Raw genomic sequence first — 18,113 nt, 5'->3', positions numbered from 1 at the left:
CTTTTGCATTTATCTACGATCTTGCCATAGCCAGAGACAAGCACCTATAGGAAATGCATTACAGGTATCCTGGTAATCTTTAAATATGAAGTTTTGAGAAATGATTATGCTGCATGTTCTGACATAACATAACAAACAATATACTAGGTCCGTTTGTCAATCCGCAGCAGTGTAGTAGCTGAAAACAGTAGGTTGTTCATAATGACATGACAAAGCATTTAGCGTCAGGTATATCTTCAACACAGTAATTTCCAGAGAACAATTTCTTATTCTTTCCTGTGGACGTCTTTCTGGCACTTCTTGTGTCCTAAGCTTTTAGTGACACAACAAACTTGCAAAGCATTTATTTACAAAACACTGTTTGACTCGTGTGTGTTTTTCTAATCTCTAGTGACGGATGGATGGATGATGGATGCAAGTCACTGCACCATCATGCTCCTTTCTGCCGCCATCCATACATTTAAACTAGGTTTTAGCATTTACTATACATAATATTGTTGGTCAGACTTTTATTGTTAGCATCATCACACCTGTGAACCAATAAATCCGTCAATTTTAGACTTTGGTTTCATATTTAAAAAGACATCATACATCAGTATAGCTTGCAAATGTGAATTTTTGTAAACTATTTTTGTACTGTTTAACATTTACAGTAACATTAAAACAAAACATTTAAAGGAATTATAATGTTGCAACCTTTCAGGCACATCACAATATCTTGGTTTTTGACTGTGTGATGAAGAGAACTTGGATAAAACTATCAAATGCAATTTTATGGTAACCCACTGTTTGATGAAAACAGAATAGTTCAACATTTGACACACTATGGCCTAATGACCTAGATACAGAAATGGGAATACATGTGGGAAAAACATGTCAAACGCAAAGGGGACTAATGTAGGCTGAACTGTAGAGAAATAATGAAAAAAGGAACGGGTGCTTAAAATGGATTTTTAGTCATACAAGATTCAGGGGAAACAAAACAGAAACAAAAAAATACTTGGAAAAGGTGTGGTTATAAAATAAACTGAAAGTAATGACTACTCTGATTCTACCACGTTAGTGGGGATAGAAGCTCTCAGATCCTTTACTTAAGTTAGTAATAAAAAACTGCATTGAACACAGTCCTGCATTCAAACTTTTCTCAAGTAAAGGTATGTAGGTATTGTATTGTTAGCATAATATTGTTTAAGTACCAAAAGTAGAAATACACATTATCCAAAATGCAGATTTTTAACAATGCAGATTTATGTAAGCAAAGAAAAAGTTTTAATAAAGTAAATAGTTAATAGCAGAATTAACTTAAAAACACTAAGGGTGCCTTATTAAAGTCGGAATGCAAAATAACCAGTTGTCAAAACAATATAGTGGTGCATAGGACTACAGTGTGTTTGACTTTTATATATGGTGTTTTGGGATTAATATTACTGCTACATTAATTTGTATGTTGCATTTTACTGCTGAAGATGTTTAAGTTTGTGCTAATTTGAACAACAGTACATACTGCTGGGTAGTTTAATCTACAGAAATTTCATATAATTATGAAAATTCATAATATTCTATAAGATCATCATATGTTTGTGGTGTCCCTGTCCTTTGAGAACCCCATTTAAATAGTATATTAAGGAACACTTAATCTTTCAGTTAATCAAAATAGTGTAATCTGAAAAGCAACTAGTACTCAGATTCTTTAAGTTAAAGCAATACCACAGGGTAAAAATACTGTGTTACAAGTACAAAGGTATTAACATCAAAATACACTTAAAAGAACAAAAAGTACTCATTATGTAGAATTAGATTATAATGATGCATTAATATGTAGCCTACATTAATTTTGCAGATGGTAAAAGTGGGATTTTTATATATACTGTTGGGTAGGTTGTGAATTTCATCGAAGGATCAATAAAGTTCTTTATCCTTAATAATACATAATACTTTATTTTGTTGATTATATTTTGTTTTATTAATCTGCAAAGTATCTAGTAACTAAATGTAATGAAAACGTGTTGTGGAGTGGAAAAGTACAAATTTGCGTCTGAACTGTAGTGAAAGTAGCATAATTTAAAAATAGTCAAGTAAGGCACAAATATCTCGAAATTGTACTACTGTGAGTACATGTAACTTACTTAGTTACTTCCCACCACTGTAGTGGGTGCACACACACACACACACACACATACACATTAAAGAAAGGGAGGGAGGGATGAGGGAGAAAAAGATCTGGAGGGCTGCATCGTTGCAAACTCCTGTCTGCACTTTCCTGAAGCAGCTGAGGCGAGCAGCCTTTCTCCGCAGAGAGTGGGGACTCAGTCCGGCCAGAGAGAGGGGTCAACATAACAGAGGAGGGTCAAAAATATTCCACAGACCGCAATGGGGGCGAGCTGGAACCGCAGAGAGAAGAGGACGATCGCTTAATTAGTTTGCTGTGTTATGAACGATATGCGGGAGCAACGCACGACAGTTTAGCTTGCGACGCTCCGCGCGGCAGTGATTTCACGTCAAAAACGTTAACGGCCAACGGTCGGGACAAACGTTACCTGAATACCTGCAGTGATTCGCATTAACGTTAGCCTCGACTCGGTGCAGACAGCATTGACATTGAGAGACGGGTAGACAGAGAGGGGGTAGAGAGACTACAAGACGGGACAAGAGAAAGTTTCTCTAGCCTTGCGCAGACACAGCGGTGAAACAATGCGGCTGACCCCGACAAAGTCCCTTTCATCGGCAGCCCTGCTAATCCTGCTGGTTGTCCACTGGTCCGACAGCAGTAAGTAAACAATTACATGCTAGGTGGCTAGCTAGCTCGCTAAGTCCCCTTTGACATTTGTGTTGTGGCTGATGATGATACATGCCTTAGTTATTAACGACATTAATAGTGCTTTCACAGTTAACGTTAGATGTTTCGCAACCTGTTTGACATGTTTTCGTTTTTGGGAGCCAAAAAAAAAGCTGAACTCCAGAGTTGTTTGACCTTCTCTTGTTCTTGTAGTTTAATAAATGTATTTTGTGAATGTCTGTCTTTTTCATTTTTGTTTTAGTTTCATTGTCTCCCCATGAGGCGAACCAGTTTCTGAGCAGACGCAGGAGAGCATATCAAGTGTTCGAGGAGACGAAGCAAGGACACTTGGAGAGGGAGTGTGTGGAGGAAAAGTGCACCAAAGAGGAGGCTAGAGAAGTGTTTGAAAACGACCCGGAGACGGTGAGTATATTATCTATTATGGGACTAAACCACCCCTAAAGTTGTGGTTTTCAGTCAAAGTTACATTCAGGTTTCAGCTCCCCCCACCCCATTATACACAACCACAACACCACACCTTCTTCTGGCTTCTTCTCCAATAAAGTACTGCAGTGTTCAGTAAAAACTCAAGAGAAGTCTGTTGAAGAATCAAAACATTATACATTCAGTTGAAATCATATTGTTTAATGGACCCAAAACTGTCTTTTGCCACCAGGTATTTGTCAAAAAATGTAAATTTCTTGTTTACATGATGCTTATATTGAATACAAATTGATAACAGTAATGTAACACTAGACTAATGATTCATTGTCTGGGCTGCTGGTGTTCATGCTCTAATAAATCCAGAGTGCTGATAGCTGTCGCGTGTATATAATATTCCCATGTCAAAGACTTGGCATGTTTTGTTCTCTTTATTGTTTGTTTCTGTGACAGAGATTGAGTCAGCGTGACCAAGCTGTAGTTTATGAAAAACAGTTTCAGTGAAGACACTGCTGTCCCTATACTCCCCTTCATAGTTGTATGTGCCTGAAAAACACACTGGCACTTCTGTGTCTTTGTTTTGGCTTAAATATATTCAATTTGTGGAAATGTGGCCCTGTCTACTGGATATCTGCTAAGCTTAGGTTCCTGCCAAATATGGGAAACACCTGGATGTGTTTTCTCCATCTCTCTTCTGACAATCTCTCTTTTTATCATGTGTCGCTGTACGTCTGCACATGCCTACTTTCATATCCCTTACACAGAAATGACTGTTGCAAACAAACCCCTCTGATTCTACTCACTTCTACCACTAGAAAATGAACATGGGGTAAGTAATGCTCATTGCCTCACTAATCTGCATTTATGCTCCCACCCTCTTTTTCTATTTGATGTTTACCAACAAACTAAATCCATCAATCCATGCTCAGGAATATTTACTGCAGATTAGTTGCAATTCTGCATTTATTACTCATGCATTCATGAATACACAGACTAGCCTTTCCATACATGTGAATTCATAAGCCTATTGAATATGTACTACAGGTGCTGAATATTCAAGCCCCAGAGATATTTATAACCTAATGTGTCAGAAAACGTGGAACATGGGATCACAGGCCAAGAGTGTATTCATTCATTGGCTGCATGTGCAGACTTTTAAGTCGTTAAGCGGACATTTGTGCGCAGTGTAATGCGCGTGTCAATGTGTGTGTTACTCGTTAAGATAAGTTATAGTGTGTGCTATTTAAAGTGGAGAGTTTCTTGCCCACACCCCTTTAAAATGTTAGCTGTTCAGAAATACCAGCAACAAGTAGGCGTAAGTATTGACATTGTTGAATGTTTTTGCATGTTGTCAGTTTAACTGACATTTGTTAGTCAGAGATTCAGATGATGTTTTCACTGCACGTGTTTTGTTAGCATTGCGCTGGTGATGCTGTGCTCTTTAACGGTCGCTCTTAATCTTTTTTGCCGTTGTGAATTGTCGCGGAGTGAATGAGGCAATTGATGACTCAGAGATTAGTTTTTAGATTAGGTAGAGAGACATGTAGGCTGAGGGAGGATTAAAGTGAAGGTGAGCTGGGTTCAGAGGAAAAGGGGAAGTCGGGTGACGATTTTGAAGCAGCTGGCCGCACATGACCGGCAGAGTAGCGTTAGTGTTCCTGTAGTTTTGTACCATGTCGTGCCACAAAGATGCAGTCTCATTCATAGCTGCATTATTCATTCTGAAAGTACCCATCTCTGACTCTGCATTTTCTCCTGCTGCAGCTTTCTGGCTCTGCAGAGAGAGGGAGAGTGGGCTGTTCCTGGATACTCATGATTATCCTCGGCAACACACGCGATCACACCAAGTTTCTGCTCTCTCTCGCTTGTTAGGTAACCTTTCAAGAGGGACAGTAGCTGATTTGTTTTTAGAAAGTGCCACAACTGACTATTTAGTTAGGGTAAAGTTTAGTTATAGCCCCAAAGTATTTCTGGAACCACACTCAATGTTAACCAAATGTGACTGACCTATGCAAATCAGTTGTCACATTAATTCAGGGGGGTATAATCAGGATTTGTGTTGTGTAATATGTTCCTAGCTTTAGCAGGCTTTTCTCTGGTTCTTATAAGAGACTTTTTTCACGTCAGCCTGCTGCATCTGTTTCCTACTGCAGCAGAAGCTCTCTGAGGTATCTGTGCCTTCAGTGATAGTCTTTCCATTGGTAGATCTCCCCAAATGTTGACCTACATGTGGAGAAGTACTGCAGCCAGGAGCCGGAAAGGATGCTACTACAACTAGGAATGCAGGGAATTCTCAGGAAGCCTTTGGCAAAGGGCCACACCCATTAGAGACACACACACACACACACACACACAGATTACAGAGTAATCATATTGCAGTCTGGATCTGGATATTAAACACACACACACACACAAATGTTGTTTATGAGTTGCTTTTCACACCCATGAGTATGAGCACAGAGATCAGGTATGAAACAAAACCAAATCCTGGATTATGTCAAGGGAACCCCATTTTACTAATTGCAAGCATTTATTTAGATTATCTGGTTCCGTTTAGATTTCTGTTGATAGACCCATGTAACTTTTATCTATTTTTCTTTCCATCTCTCCTCTCTGGTTTAGGACTACTTCTATCCCAAGTATTTAGGTAAGTTATCATTTTGGCTAAAACTCTCCATCTCAACTTATAATAGCCGCCTTGACTGACTATATGTTTGTAATGTCATTGTTTTAATTTAATTGCTGTTTCTGTCCAGCCTGTATAGAGACATTTGGAGATGCTGAAAAGAAGAAACAGGATCTGGTTACATGTGTCCACAGTAAGTTTTATGCCCTCTTATCTGTATGCCGACTTAATTTTAGAGCTTGTTGGCAGAATGGTGAACAGGCTATCTTAACCTCCTCTTTCTTATTGTCTGTCTTTTCACTATGTAGTATACATAGTATTAGCACAAGTATTCTTGCATCCAGAGAGAGGCACCTAGTTGTTGTGTGGGGTTGGGCTGCACTGCAGTATCACTGCTCTGCATCACACTCAGGCATGCATTCTCTCTAAGAAGAAAAGAAAAAAGATGGAAAGATGATGAAAAGGGGCTAATTTTCTTTGGCAACCCCAGGTCTGTTTTTGCAGCATGACACATCTAATGGATTCTGTGACTTTGAAATAGCCCAAGTGTGCTATATGTGCGTGAGACCCGGTCTTTGAGTAACATTGCAGCACTTTGCTTCAGTGATGCTGCACATTGGTGAATTAGTAACACACCCCTTCAGTCGTCACATACTCACTCACTCGCACGCTCTCTGTGTGACTGCACCAGCTCCTCGTCAGCGGAGGAGTGACGTGGAACAAAAGTCTGACGTGAGTGGAGCTCAGGATTTCTGCTGCATCAGGATACAAGAAACACTGGACCAACCCGGCTTTACTGCTGTTGGCTGAGGAACCTCGGGGGAAGGGGGGAGGGATTGGGGTTCCATGACTCAGCTGCAGCATCGTGGCACGGCAGCTCTTTTTCTTCTTTTATATCCATCTGTCAGCACACCACCAATCTCTCTCATCACTTCTCTATCTTTTTCTCTCGCTGCGAATCTCTGCCCATCTGTCTCCTGTCTCAGTGCGGACTAGTGGTGGGTGATATACTAGTATCAAAGCTGATCATGACATTCTACTAATTCCAATTATTAAATGTTACGAACATGCAATTTTACCAACATGGCATGTTATGGAAAGATAAAGTCCGGGCTTTATATTTGCACACACCGAAAGCTGCTTTCTTTATAAGCACAGCAGACAGTGTTTATTCTCCTGCTTCTCCCCTGGTTCTCTTCCATCAGTCTGCTTGCGCCAATTCATAAGAGAAGTTTTCATAGAGCAGCTCTAGACCGTAATCTGTAATATTATGTTTCTGTGCCCAACAACTCCCACCATGAGCAAGCGCTTTGCAATAGTGGCAAGGGAAAATGTTTTACCTTTTAGCAGGTAGAAACCTCAAGCAGAACCTAGACTCATTGTAGGTGGCCAATTGCCTCGACCGTTTGGGGAGCGGGCAATTAATTAAAAATAATAAAAAGGCATAAATATGGCTTTGTAAAATTTTAAGGCTAATATTGCCCTTATACAATAAACTGACTAATGTATTTTAGAGAATATTTATCCTGCAACCTATTCATGAACCCTAAATGCATTCTTAGTATTGTAGTAGCTCACAGAACCCAGTTTGTTGTGAGTCCACTGGCAATCAGGATTTCTCTTTTAAACTTAAGCCTCCCATGGCTTAAGCATGTAATTGATAGTGATTTGATTTTGCTGCTATATGTAGCACCCATGTGTAGATTTATTGCCATGGCGAGTCTGCACTGAAAGATTGTGTGAAATGTTGTTATAAACTTCAATCACATAAAAACAAAATGTGCTTGTTTTACTATTAAGACATTTATATGTACAGTATTGTACATCATTCAGTGGAAATGGCCTGATTTAAAAGTTGTGCCTTTTGTGTTTCACTTGTGAGCTCACCTCAATCCTATTCCCCTCATTTTCTCCAGACACTGTCCTTGTCTCTCTCTGAACTCCAGCTAACATGCCCAGACTTGTCGAGCAGTCAAACTCCACTGCTAAGAAAAGGAAACTGCTGTGGGGAGAGAAAAGATTTGCACATGTGCTCACTTACACAAGCTTGAAGTGAAAGAGAGGGTTCAAGTGAAATGGTTTAATAGACAACTAGGACAAAGGAAAATGAACAGTTAGATCTTGGTTTTTTTTGTGGGCTAGAGGTCAGTTATATTGTGGAGGGTGGAATTAGGCCATCTCTGACAGGAGAGCTTAGCCAGCATTAGGCTATTTATATTGAACTCCTGATATGCAGAACATAAGAGATACCCTTCCTGTCTGGTACAAGTATACAGTTACACACATTGTGTGCATCCGGTTTGTTCAGACTCAATTTTAAAGCAATAATAACTTTTCTTTCCCTCTCTCTGTCTGTCTTGGTTGTTGTCACACTTAGATATTCCAGACCAGTGCTCTCCTTCACCCTGCAATGCCAGAGGTACAGTGCGCTGCGAGGACAAAAAGGGCGACTTCCTCTGTCACTGTTTCACAGGCTGGGCCGGAGCCAGATGTGAGGAAGGTACTGTCATCACTATGGAAAGTGGGATAGGATATATAGTTGGACATTGTGTACTAGAGCTCTACAGAGGATGCATTTTTGTACCGTCACTCAGTGTCATATCCAGCGTCTGTGACCTTGGTTCTTCCACTGATAGAAAGATCTGGCTTCCCATCATTAGTCATATATTTGTCAAATATTTTCATTGTTTCTAATCATGATAATGTGGAGGCTCTTTTTTTCTTTTTTTTTTTGACTTCGCAAAACTCTTGCTGTACTGTTTCTGTTTCACTTTATCTTACAGTTGCAACTGTTATTGTTGACCTGTCTCTTTAATATCCAACTGTTGCTTCTGCTGATGTTATTAATGATGTGTTAATGGTCTGTCAGGTCAATATGAACTGCATGTACGGGAATCCGTGTGTCTCTCTAGAGGTCAAAGCTAGTTACTGTGTATAGATATGGGGGAGTGTTACATCTGAATGTGAAAGTTGTACCTGGGATTCAACTTTTAGAAGTGAAATGTAACAAATATTAATTGGAACTGGAAAAGCACACATAATTTATACAAGCACAGTGTGAGGGAGAGGGAAACATGTTTCTCTATTATGGCACAGCCACCGTTCCATTTCCACTATGACTCATCCTGCCACCTTTACTGCAAGAGGAAACCAAAACAGCCTCAGTTTGACTCGGTCTGAGTCTTTTCCACTTGACAACCGCACTCCTCCTAAACACTCAGCTGCAACACTCGGCCACAGTAACATAGTGTGTCTGTTATTTGTAAGACGTCTAGCAAATGCATAGGACATTTAAGTGAACTTTAAAAACTGAATCAAACTTCACTCTGTGTGCTCCTATTCATAATTTCAAAATTTAACTTTCAATGGTGGTTATGTTAAATACAACCTGATCCTGACTTACAGTAGGAAGTCTTAACACCAGCCAAACGACCTGATGCTGTACACAGCCCATGATGATGTTTTTCCTGCTCTCACGTTGACTGTACGACCATCCTATTTGCAGATGTTGACGAATGCAGCATAAGAAACGGAGGGTGTGACCATGTGTGCAACAACACTATGGGCAGTTACCGCTGCTCCTGTCACCAAGGCTACATGCTGGTAGGACGCCATATGTGTAATGGTAAGCCACAAACCGTAGATGCATGTCGTCTAACAACTGGAATCATGTCGTGACTCAGTCTGCATTTTTTTTTTGTGTAAATATTTTTAATTCATTTGCAAGGATTTTCATTGTGAGTAGTAATCCAATTGCAGTGTTGTTCTGTCTTGTGACATAATTGTCCCTGTAAGTCCTTTGAGAATAAATGTTACATTGAATAAAGTTTAGTTAACAAATAAGGTAAAAACACTTTAACCTCACACACCCTTTGCCAGGTCCAACATTAAAAACTTATGTTGTATGCTGTTCTGTTTAACCCCGCAGATGGTTATTTGAAGTTTCCACAGATAAGGGAAATTATATCATAAAATCATGATAAAGACATCATAAAGTGTACACGTGATTCAATGGTACAGCCTCTAAAAACAGTGTCCTCTGTGTTAATATTTATTTAAATGGAATTGTGATGTAGTTTCACTTACAGTAGTGCAGGAACAAGCAGCTATGTGTACTGTACAACACTGACAAACAGCGTGATACAATCTATTGATCTACTTTTAAAGCTGCTCTGGGGTAAATGTAATATTTGGGTTGTTTTGATTCCAGTGGTTTACCAATCATGACAATAATTGACTGGCATCTGTCTTGTGGCTGGTTTTAATTTCCCACTCCTCCAGTTAATCACTTTAGGTGCCTTGTGTCTTTTCCTGACACTAATAACCTCCACAGATCACTTAATTCCAGATGAGTTGACTGAAGAGTCGTCTTGGTACTCTTGAATTCCCACCAGACTGACCACATTTTGTGTCTTTTAGATGTGGATGAGTGTGAGGACCCAGGTATGTGTGGAACAGCACGGTGTGACAATAAGGAGGGCAGCTACGATTGCTTGTGTGATGTCGGCTATGTCTACGACAATGAAACCAAAAGCTGTGTTGGTAAGTGTCAATACACACACGCACAAGAAAAGAGAGACACACAAAAGGACGCACAAACATATAGTTTCATGAGAACTGACTGAAGAGCAGCTTCAGCCTCAGCAGGACTTGATGCAGCTGTGTTGTGAGGTCAGGAAAGGAATGCAAAGACATTGGAAGAAATTCTGTACAAGTAGGTAACAGGTCACCGTCTCCATTTCTGTTTAGAAAAAGTAAATTTCAGGGTGAGAAAATATACAGACAGACTCTTTCTAATTCAAGATTTGGTCAGGACAGAAATACATATAGAAGCAAAATAGATGAGGTAAATCTAAAATGAAGAATTCACAAACACAGATTACATTCCATAGGTTTACAGGTTAGAGAAGTGTTTTCAGAGTTATCCTCAGCACACCAAGCCAGATCATCAATTAGCCTGGGACCTTAATGAATGTTATATACTGTGTCAAACAAGTTTAATCTCGTGTTTTTAAGAGGTGCACTGCTCAACATACACTTTTATACTCAAGGAATATAAGGATGTCCAAGGCAAAAAAGAATGCTGTCTTGCTATTTAAAAAGATAACATAATATGAGAAATAAAATCTAGTCATTAATCACGTGTGGGCCCTGGTTTTGCTCTGCAGCAGATACCAGACTTTTCATAACCCCAGTGTCCTTCCCCTGAGAATTAACAGCTATTAAAGCCAACCTTCTCATGGCCATGTAAGGTTGTATATGGAGCGGCGAGATACCACCCAGTCAACGTCAAAGTTCACTTCACTCAAGGGTTGTTTGCTTTCCCTGGTATGTTGACAAAAAAGATGTCTGTGACTTTTTTTTCAAACTGATGTGTTTTTTTTAGATCCTAGAAAGTTTTACTAATTTCTCCACTGATGGGAGCTCTTGAGTTTTCTGTAACCTTTTACACCCCACTCCTGACTTTCACTCTCCTTCTCTTTTATCTCTTCAACCTGCTCCGTCACTTGTCAGATGTGGATGAGTGTGAGGCGGGTGTGTGTGCGGAGGAGTGTCTGAACACTCTGGGGAGTTTCCGCTGCTTCTGTGATGGTCGTCAAGGCATGAAGCTGGGTCAGGACCTGAGGAGCTGTAAGGTGAAATACATGAACTGTGGCCAATTGTAATAGCTCTGCTTTTATTTTTTGCGTATGTTGTTTAAGGTGTACTATAAATTATATTCTTCAAGTCACGCTAAAATACAGAAATAGTTCTCATGAAGTAGCAGCATGCGTTATCTCCAGCTTGTTTTCTGTGTGTGTTTTCACAGCCTCTAACTCCCTGCATGTCGCCGTCTCTGAAGAGAAACTCTCGTTCCCTCTACCTGGGCCGCATGTTCAGTGGTGTGCCAGTGGTGAGGCTGCGTTTCCGCAGGAAGATTCAAACTGGGTGAGAAATTTGTGTTATGATGCTAAATAGTTATACCTTAAGAACAGTAAGTTTAAAAAAAGATAAATGATTAAATGGAGTGACAGCTCTTGGCTAAGTTTAGGTGTCAAGAACTGGTTCCAAGGTGGAACAGTTAAAATTTCTAAGAACCATTGATTTGTTTAAGACACACTGCATTTCGATTCTGCTTAATGGTTTACTTTTTACATATTTCAGTTGTGTTCCTGATTGAACTGCAGTGAGCATTTTACAGTCCATAAAAGTTGCACTTATCTGCCAGGACCTGCTACACGTTCCTTAAGGTCATGTAATTTGTTATGCTGTACGTCAACAAAGCATGCGAGAATAGAGTACTTCTGTTTACATTCCTGGACCAGTGCGAACTGCAGTAAACGCTCAAAAGTTTGGCTTAGCTTCACTAAAAAAGATAACGACACACCAAAGTGCAACACCTGCACTAAGGATATTCCTTTCAAGGGAGGAAGCACCTCCAAGATGACGAAGCATTTACTTCAACATGGTGTGAATGTGAAGGAATGCACCATGTTCAATGTGTTGCGATCTCCCAGCTACAATAACGCCCAGATACAGCTAACTCTAACAGTAGCAACGTGTCTCACACAGGTACAAAACACAGACCAGCTTTTATTTTAAAGGTAAACGAATGATGTCTACAAATTTCTTCAATATATATTTTTTATAGATACGAGTCCCCAGAGAACCTCTACTCCTCTAGTACAGAAACTCCTTTCACTTTAGCCATTAAGGGGAAGATGAGCAAGAAGAAAGTGAATGAATCTCACCAAGCTGTGACAAGAGCTGTGTTTTAGTTTATCTTATGGCATAGAAGTGAATATAGATATTTTTAATTTCAGGAAAAATAAAAAATCTTTTGCTAGACTTGTTTAAGGAAGTGTTAAGTAGTAACTACCCAAATGCTGCCTGGGGAATTGCATTAAACTCAAAACACAATTCCCAACTTTCTGCGTATTTGTTGATTTGAACATGCATAACGTAAGCTTTGGGCTTTCATCAAATCCTGTTTTAAATTATTGTCCATATTTTTGTTTTCAGTGGGCATGATTGTATTAAAGTGATACAGCAGGCTGAACAGTCCCTCAAAGTGTAAATCCAATCCCGAGAATAGGTTTGATCTCTGAAAGGGAAAAGTGTTTTTTACCATACATAGTCAATTTGTGAAGTTGAATCAGCCAATTCTAAAAATAATTTCTAATATTAGCTGGGAAAATACCAGCTACTTTGAGTGCCAAGTGGACAGAAGATAAAATTATTTTGACTTCTAAAAGGAATTGTTCCTGTCTCTCCCTTGTTTTTCCCTTTTAGTTCTTATTTATTCTCAGTTATCTTTGTCTGATGTAGAGACACTAACACTAACTTCTTCAAATGCACACTCTGTCACTGCTCCCCATTTCCCAGCTTTTCGGCAGAGTTTGACTTCCGTACCTACGACCCTGAGGGGGTGATCTTCTTTGCTGGAGGTCACCTAAACAGCTCCTGGATCGTACTGGCAATGCATAATGGGAAGCTGGAGCTGCAGCTGAAATACGGCACAGTCAGCAGGGTCACCAGCAGCGGACCCTTTGTCAGTGACGGCCAGTGGAGAAAGGTTGGAGGTTCCTCTCATGAACAGTAATACACTGTTTACATCATCAGCTTCATTGGCAGATTGAAAGCTCCTAAAATGTCTCATTTTCTTCTCAGATCTCAGTGGAGGAGCAGGGGCGGAGTCTAGTGATTAAGATTGACAGGGAGGCCGTCATGAAGATCGCAGTGAACGGCGACCTGTTTACGCTAAAGAAGGGCATGCATGAACTCAACCTCACCGTGGGAGGAGTCCCTTTCAGAGAGGACGGCCTCGTCAATCAGGTGTTTGTTTGTATGTGCTTGTGTATTTTCTCGAATATGCACCAAAAAGAGATGTTCTTCATGTATTTCTCAACTGTTGTGATTGTTACATAGGTGAACCCCCGTCTGGACGGCTGTATGAAGGAGTGGAAGTGGTTGACTGGTGAGGATACTTCCATACAAGAAACCATTCGGTCCAACGAGAACATGCAGTGTTTCAGCGCCGAGGTTCCTGGAGCGTTTTACCCCGGCACAGGCTTCGCTCTCTTCAACATCAGCTATAGTGCAGTGGGTGCGTGTTTGTGTCGATGTGTGTTATGCATAGTGTGGCTGCGGTTTGCGTAACTGAGCCCAATGGCTTCTTCCTAGTTTGTCAATGTTTCATTTGTTTGGGTGAATGTTAGTTGGCTTCCACCATCGCCTACACTTTTGTCAGCATGTTTGCCTTATCTTGTGGAAAGTTCATGACCCGCTGTTCTCTCCCTTCCTGTTCTTATCATTTCAGAATCACAGAACCTGAGTGTCGTGTTGACTCTGCGTCCAACATCTGCAATCGGAGTGCTGTTTGCACTCATTCACCAAGACAGTGTCCCTCTCTCCATCGCTCTGGCCGACTATCATCCTGGCACTGATGAATGGCGAGATGTGAGTCGTCAGTCTGCAAAATGAATTTTTAACAGTATGTTTGATCACAGGATTGACCTTTTGCGCATCTTCAGTTTGTTCTGGTATCTGTAGGTGATGTCGTCATTGCCAGCTCTCCTGCCCCCCTGTGTGATGGCGAGAGCCATAAAATCCAGGTGACAATCTCAGGCAACCAAACACTGCTGCAGGTCGATGGCCAGTCTGGACGTAGTGAAGACACTGCTGTTCCTCTTGATCTCCTGTCCCAGTCCAGCACCTTTACAGGAGGACTCCCTGGTGAGGACACACACATTTATAAACACCTTTTGCCAGGATGGTATTCATACAGCGTGTAGGGTTTAATGTTATGGTGATGCTAGTACTTTGGACAGTGCTATAAATGGGCAGTAGTTAAACTACATAATTATTAAAAGAGTAAAGGCATCTAAAATTTGCAGAAATTATTTTATACTCAGGTGGAAATGAAGGATTTGCAAGCCTCATAAGCCTTTTTATGTCCAGTTTTCATGAGCTGATGAATTGAATAATCTTAAGATTAGGTTTTTCTGACTAGTCGGCCTTTAAAAAGTCTCCCAGCCACGTCTCCAAAACATCCGACACGTCAACAATAAATTATCTTACAGAGTGAATGGTGAGAATATGCAAAATTCATACCATTTATAAGTGGCTCACTTTGTTTTCTTGTACTGTAAATGGCAAACCATAGAAATGATGCAAAGTTGTCAATAAGTAAATATAAATAGCTCCAACATTCCACATACTGGAGTGAAAACAAATATACATATACATACATGTACATAGTATTTTGGCTTTTTCACCAAATTTTTAATGCCTTGATGAGAATTGTCATGTATGTTAAAAAGTGTTCGTTAATGTGTTTGCTGAGTCTGACAGATTGAACACACTGAATAATACTACTGTTAGCGCTCCATCTTGTTATCTGCTGGATCACTTGTTGTCATTTCTTCATTCAGATGTCTCTCTGGTGTCTACGCTGGTGTCAGCGCCCTACAGCGGCTGTATGGAGGTCAGTGTTAACGGACAGCCTCTGGACTTGGACCAGGCCATCCACAAACACAATGACATCCGTTCACACTCTTGCCCCCTGCTGGACTCTCAACAGTGAACAACGTATCAGTCTGCCCGAAACTGATCCATAAGCAGTTCATTCAGGCAATAGAGATGATTTCCAATATATTTATAAAAGCTTTGACCAGTGGGGACATGTTTTAGATTGGAATGTAAAAAGATATATAATAAAAATAACTGGACCACATATCGTGGTGCAGCTGGAGCCTTAGCCCAGGATCACCCTATCCTTTTACTGTTGTGGCACTGCTGCCTAGAGGCATTTGCAGGGATATTTTGTCAGTACCATGACCCAGTACGGCAGTTAGTCAGCCAATGAGCAACATCTATACTAGGCAGAAAATATGGGAACAAATCTTGCCTCAAAAAACTGCCCATGCATCACAGCCTTGTAAGCCCACAAGAACACACAAGGCCTTATCTAGATCAATGTCAAATGGTTGGTCTTGGGTCAGCCTGCTGCGCCTGGCATCCTGTGCTTAAATGCAGATCTGACTGGAACTTTGTAGGCACAGTGACTCTCCGCTGTGGCAACTCAGCTGATAGAGCTGTGGTCATAATGCTTACATCCAGTTTGCATAAGGCCCACGTTCACAAAGCTTGAAATATTCAAGTGCTTATGTAGAATCAGATGAAATGGAAAAAAATGGGGACCAGATGTAAGTAGTCCTACATCATCTACCCTACTCAGAGAAAATGTGTGAATAGGTGCTCAGATCTTCAGAGTTTGGTGCATAATGACTTAGGGGTTGATTGAGGACTACATCAATCTTGTTTGCCCCTCACAAGCTGAATCCCTTCATTCACCACAGCAGGGAGGTGTGGTATTAGGCACAACTTTGTGTTCTATAAAAAACCTTGCACATTGTTGCAGGTAGAAATGGACTGCGTGTGAAGCCATTTTCTTGATTTCCTCTCGACTAAAGCAGCACTCCATGTCTGCCTGCAACCATAAAAAACAACCATGTGCCTACAAAGAACAATCAACCCACACTTCATGACAGCTTCCCTCCAAACAGGTGAATCATTTCACAAAAGTGCAGTACTGTAACACACAAACAGAGCGAACACTTCTCCTAATGAAATGTTGTACTCATTGCAGTTAAATACACTATGCATTTCCACCCGTGCATTTTGGATTATTACAGTATTTCAAAGAACTGACAGACACCCTGATAATCGATAATCTCTGTCACAAAGGCCCCTTCTTTCCCACTGAACCACCCACCCACCGTTAATACCTGCCATATAGCAATCTGAGGATGATTGATTAGTCACAGAAGCACAGGGAAACAGGAAGGGGCCCTCTCCATTAAGGAGAGAGAGTGAGCACTGCATTGAACGCACCACACAAGCTACTGAGAGTAAAAGAGTGCGCTGTAATATACTGACTATGTAAATAACGTGACTGTACAATGCTTTATAGAAGACAGAAAACAAACTCTACCTTATGATCACTGAGGTTTTTGGCACATTTAAGTTGATCCAAAGTCAGAAACTGAGTCTCTCAACTTCATCTGCTTCCTAATAAAAGATTAAGCAACAAATACACTTTGGGAGACTGTGAGAGCAATAGCCAGGGATGAAAGTATCGTAAATCTTTAGGGACCTGGTTTTTAATTTGATTTTATAGGTGCTGAGCAAATCAAAACAAAAAAAACAAAGAATGTCAGAGGAGCATTGCTATTGAAAATGCCAAAAGGGCTCCAGTGTTCTTTTACTTCATCTGTAATCTATCATTTTCTAGTTTTCTGATGAATGAATGCCAGAATATAGAGCTTGATGAGTTATTTTTTATTTTTTATTGTGTTGTATATTGAACTTTGTCTTTTAGTTTTTATTTTTCACTTTAACTGCCAGTATGTGTACAATGCTGAGAGAAGTCTGCCTTTTAAGTTTTAACTTCCCTCAACAGTGAAAAACCTAAAAAATAAAAGCAGTTGTATGAACAGCATGGAGTAAAATTGTATTTTTGAAAAATAATTTTGTACTGTATGACTACTTCAAGATAAACTTTGCATGTTCTGCTCCATGTGTGATATGTTGTAAAGGTTGTTAACTCATGGTGTACTAGCTTTATCCAGTACAGCTTTTGACCGTATGTCACGTTCTTCTTCTAACAAATGAATTAGCTCAAGTCATCACAAGGCACTGCTTCACTGCTAGTTACTGCTACAGCAAAAAGCCACACTGTACTTGGCCAGGTGAATATAATAATAATGTAAAAACAATAGTATTAATTTGAACTGGCAGCAGTAGGAAATGTTGGGTTTGCATTAACTTAGAGCAAACCATAAAAATGAGGTTGATGTTGATATTTGTAAACTATTTTAAAAAACTAATACATGATTACTTACATTAATCATTTTCCTGCGATTCCCTTGTGGTTAGGTAGGCAATTTGAATCCAGCACAGTAATGGCGGACTCCACCTCTAACAATGAAAACTACTATATAGAGAGGTATTATGAGTGTTAATACATTGAATGGCTATTGCTAAAAAAATCTTAATGAATGTCCTTTTCTGTATAGGTGAGTGAGGGATAACCATCCCTTCTCCATATATGACCACCTGTTATAACCGTCCCATTATTACAACACATGAGGACTGAGCAAGTTCCATTTTCTGAAAAAGGCAGTGAGATTCAATCAAAAGCCTGGTTAAAAGTTGAGTGAATTTTAAGTTTCTCATATTTTATCATCAGTGTCAAAAGTGAACCTCCATGCTTATTGTAAATTATTT

The 18,113-nt window shown here is 40.1% G+C and overlaps 1 protein-coding gene across 1 annotated transcript; it reads left to right on the top strand.

The window, feature by feature from the left end:
- The first annotated feature begins 2,233 nt into the window (after nt 1-2,233).
- Nucleotides 2,234-17,325, top strand: gas6 (growth arrest-specific 6). Its single transcript, XM_038700529.1, has 15 exons — nt 2,234-2,767; nt 3,039-3,199; nt 5,840-5,864; nt 5,974-6,036; nt 8,221-8,343; nt 9,349-9,468; nt 10,263-10,385; nt 11,358-11,479; nt 11,653-11,771; nt 13,209-13,398; nt 13,494-13,658; nt 13,752-13,929; nt 14,143-14,282; nt 14,357-14,558; nt 15,257-17,325. Exons 1-15 carry the CDS (start codon nt 2,692-2,694, stop codon nt 15,406-15,408), a joined length of 1,959 nt encoding a protein of 652 aa, XP_038556457.1. The 5' UTR covers nt 2,234-2,691; the 3' UTR covers nt 15,409-17,325.
- Nucleotides 17,326-18,113: the final 788 nt, after the last annotated feature.

This window comes from Micropterus salmoides, unplaced genomic scaffold (genome assembly GCF_014851395.1).
Source record: "Micropterus salmoides isolate LMB-PRFRI ecotype aquatic unplaced genomic scaffold, ASM1485139v1 Ms_hic_scaffold_6, whole genome shotgun sequence".
NCBI classification, from domain to species: domain Eukaryota; kingdom Metazoa; phylum Chordata; class Actinopteri; order Centrarchiformes; family Centrarchidae; genus Micropterus; species Micropterus salmoides.
The sequence above is the reverse complement of the archived record's forward strand: the minus strand, read 5'-3'. Positions and strand labels throughout refer to the sequence as shown.

Excerpts from the sequence above, each read along its gene's own strand:
- gas6 (XM_038700529.1), top strand. The coding sequence starts at position 2,692 with ATGCGGCTGACCCCGACAAAGTCCCTTTCATCGGCAGCCCTGCTAATC. Across the intron at positions 2,768-3,038 it reads TGTCCACTGGTCCGACAGCA|TTTCATTGTCTCCCCATGAG; the intron begins GTAAGTAAACAA and ends TTTTTGTTTTAG. Across the intron at positions 6,037-8,220 it reads TCTGGTTACATGTGTCCACA|ATATTCCAGACCAGTGCTCT; the intron begins GTAAGTTTTATG and ends TGTCACACTTAG.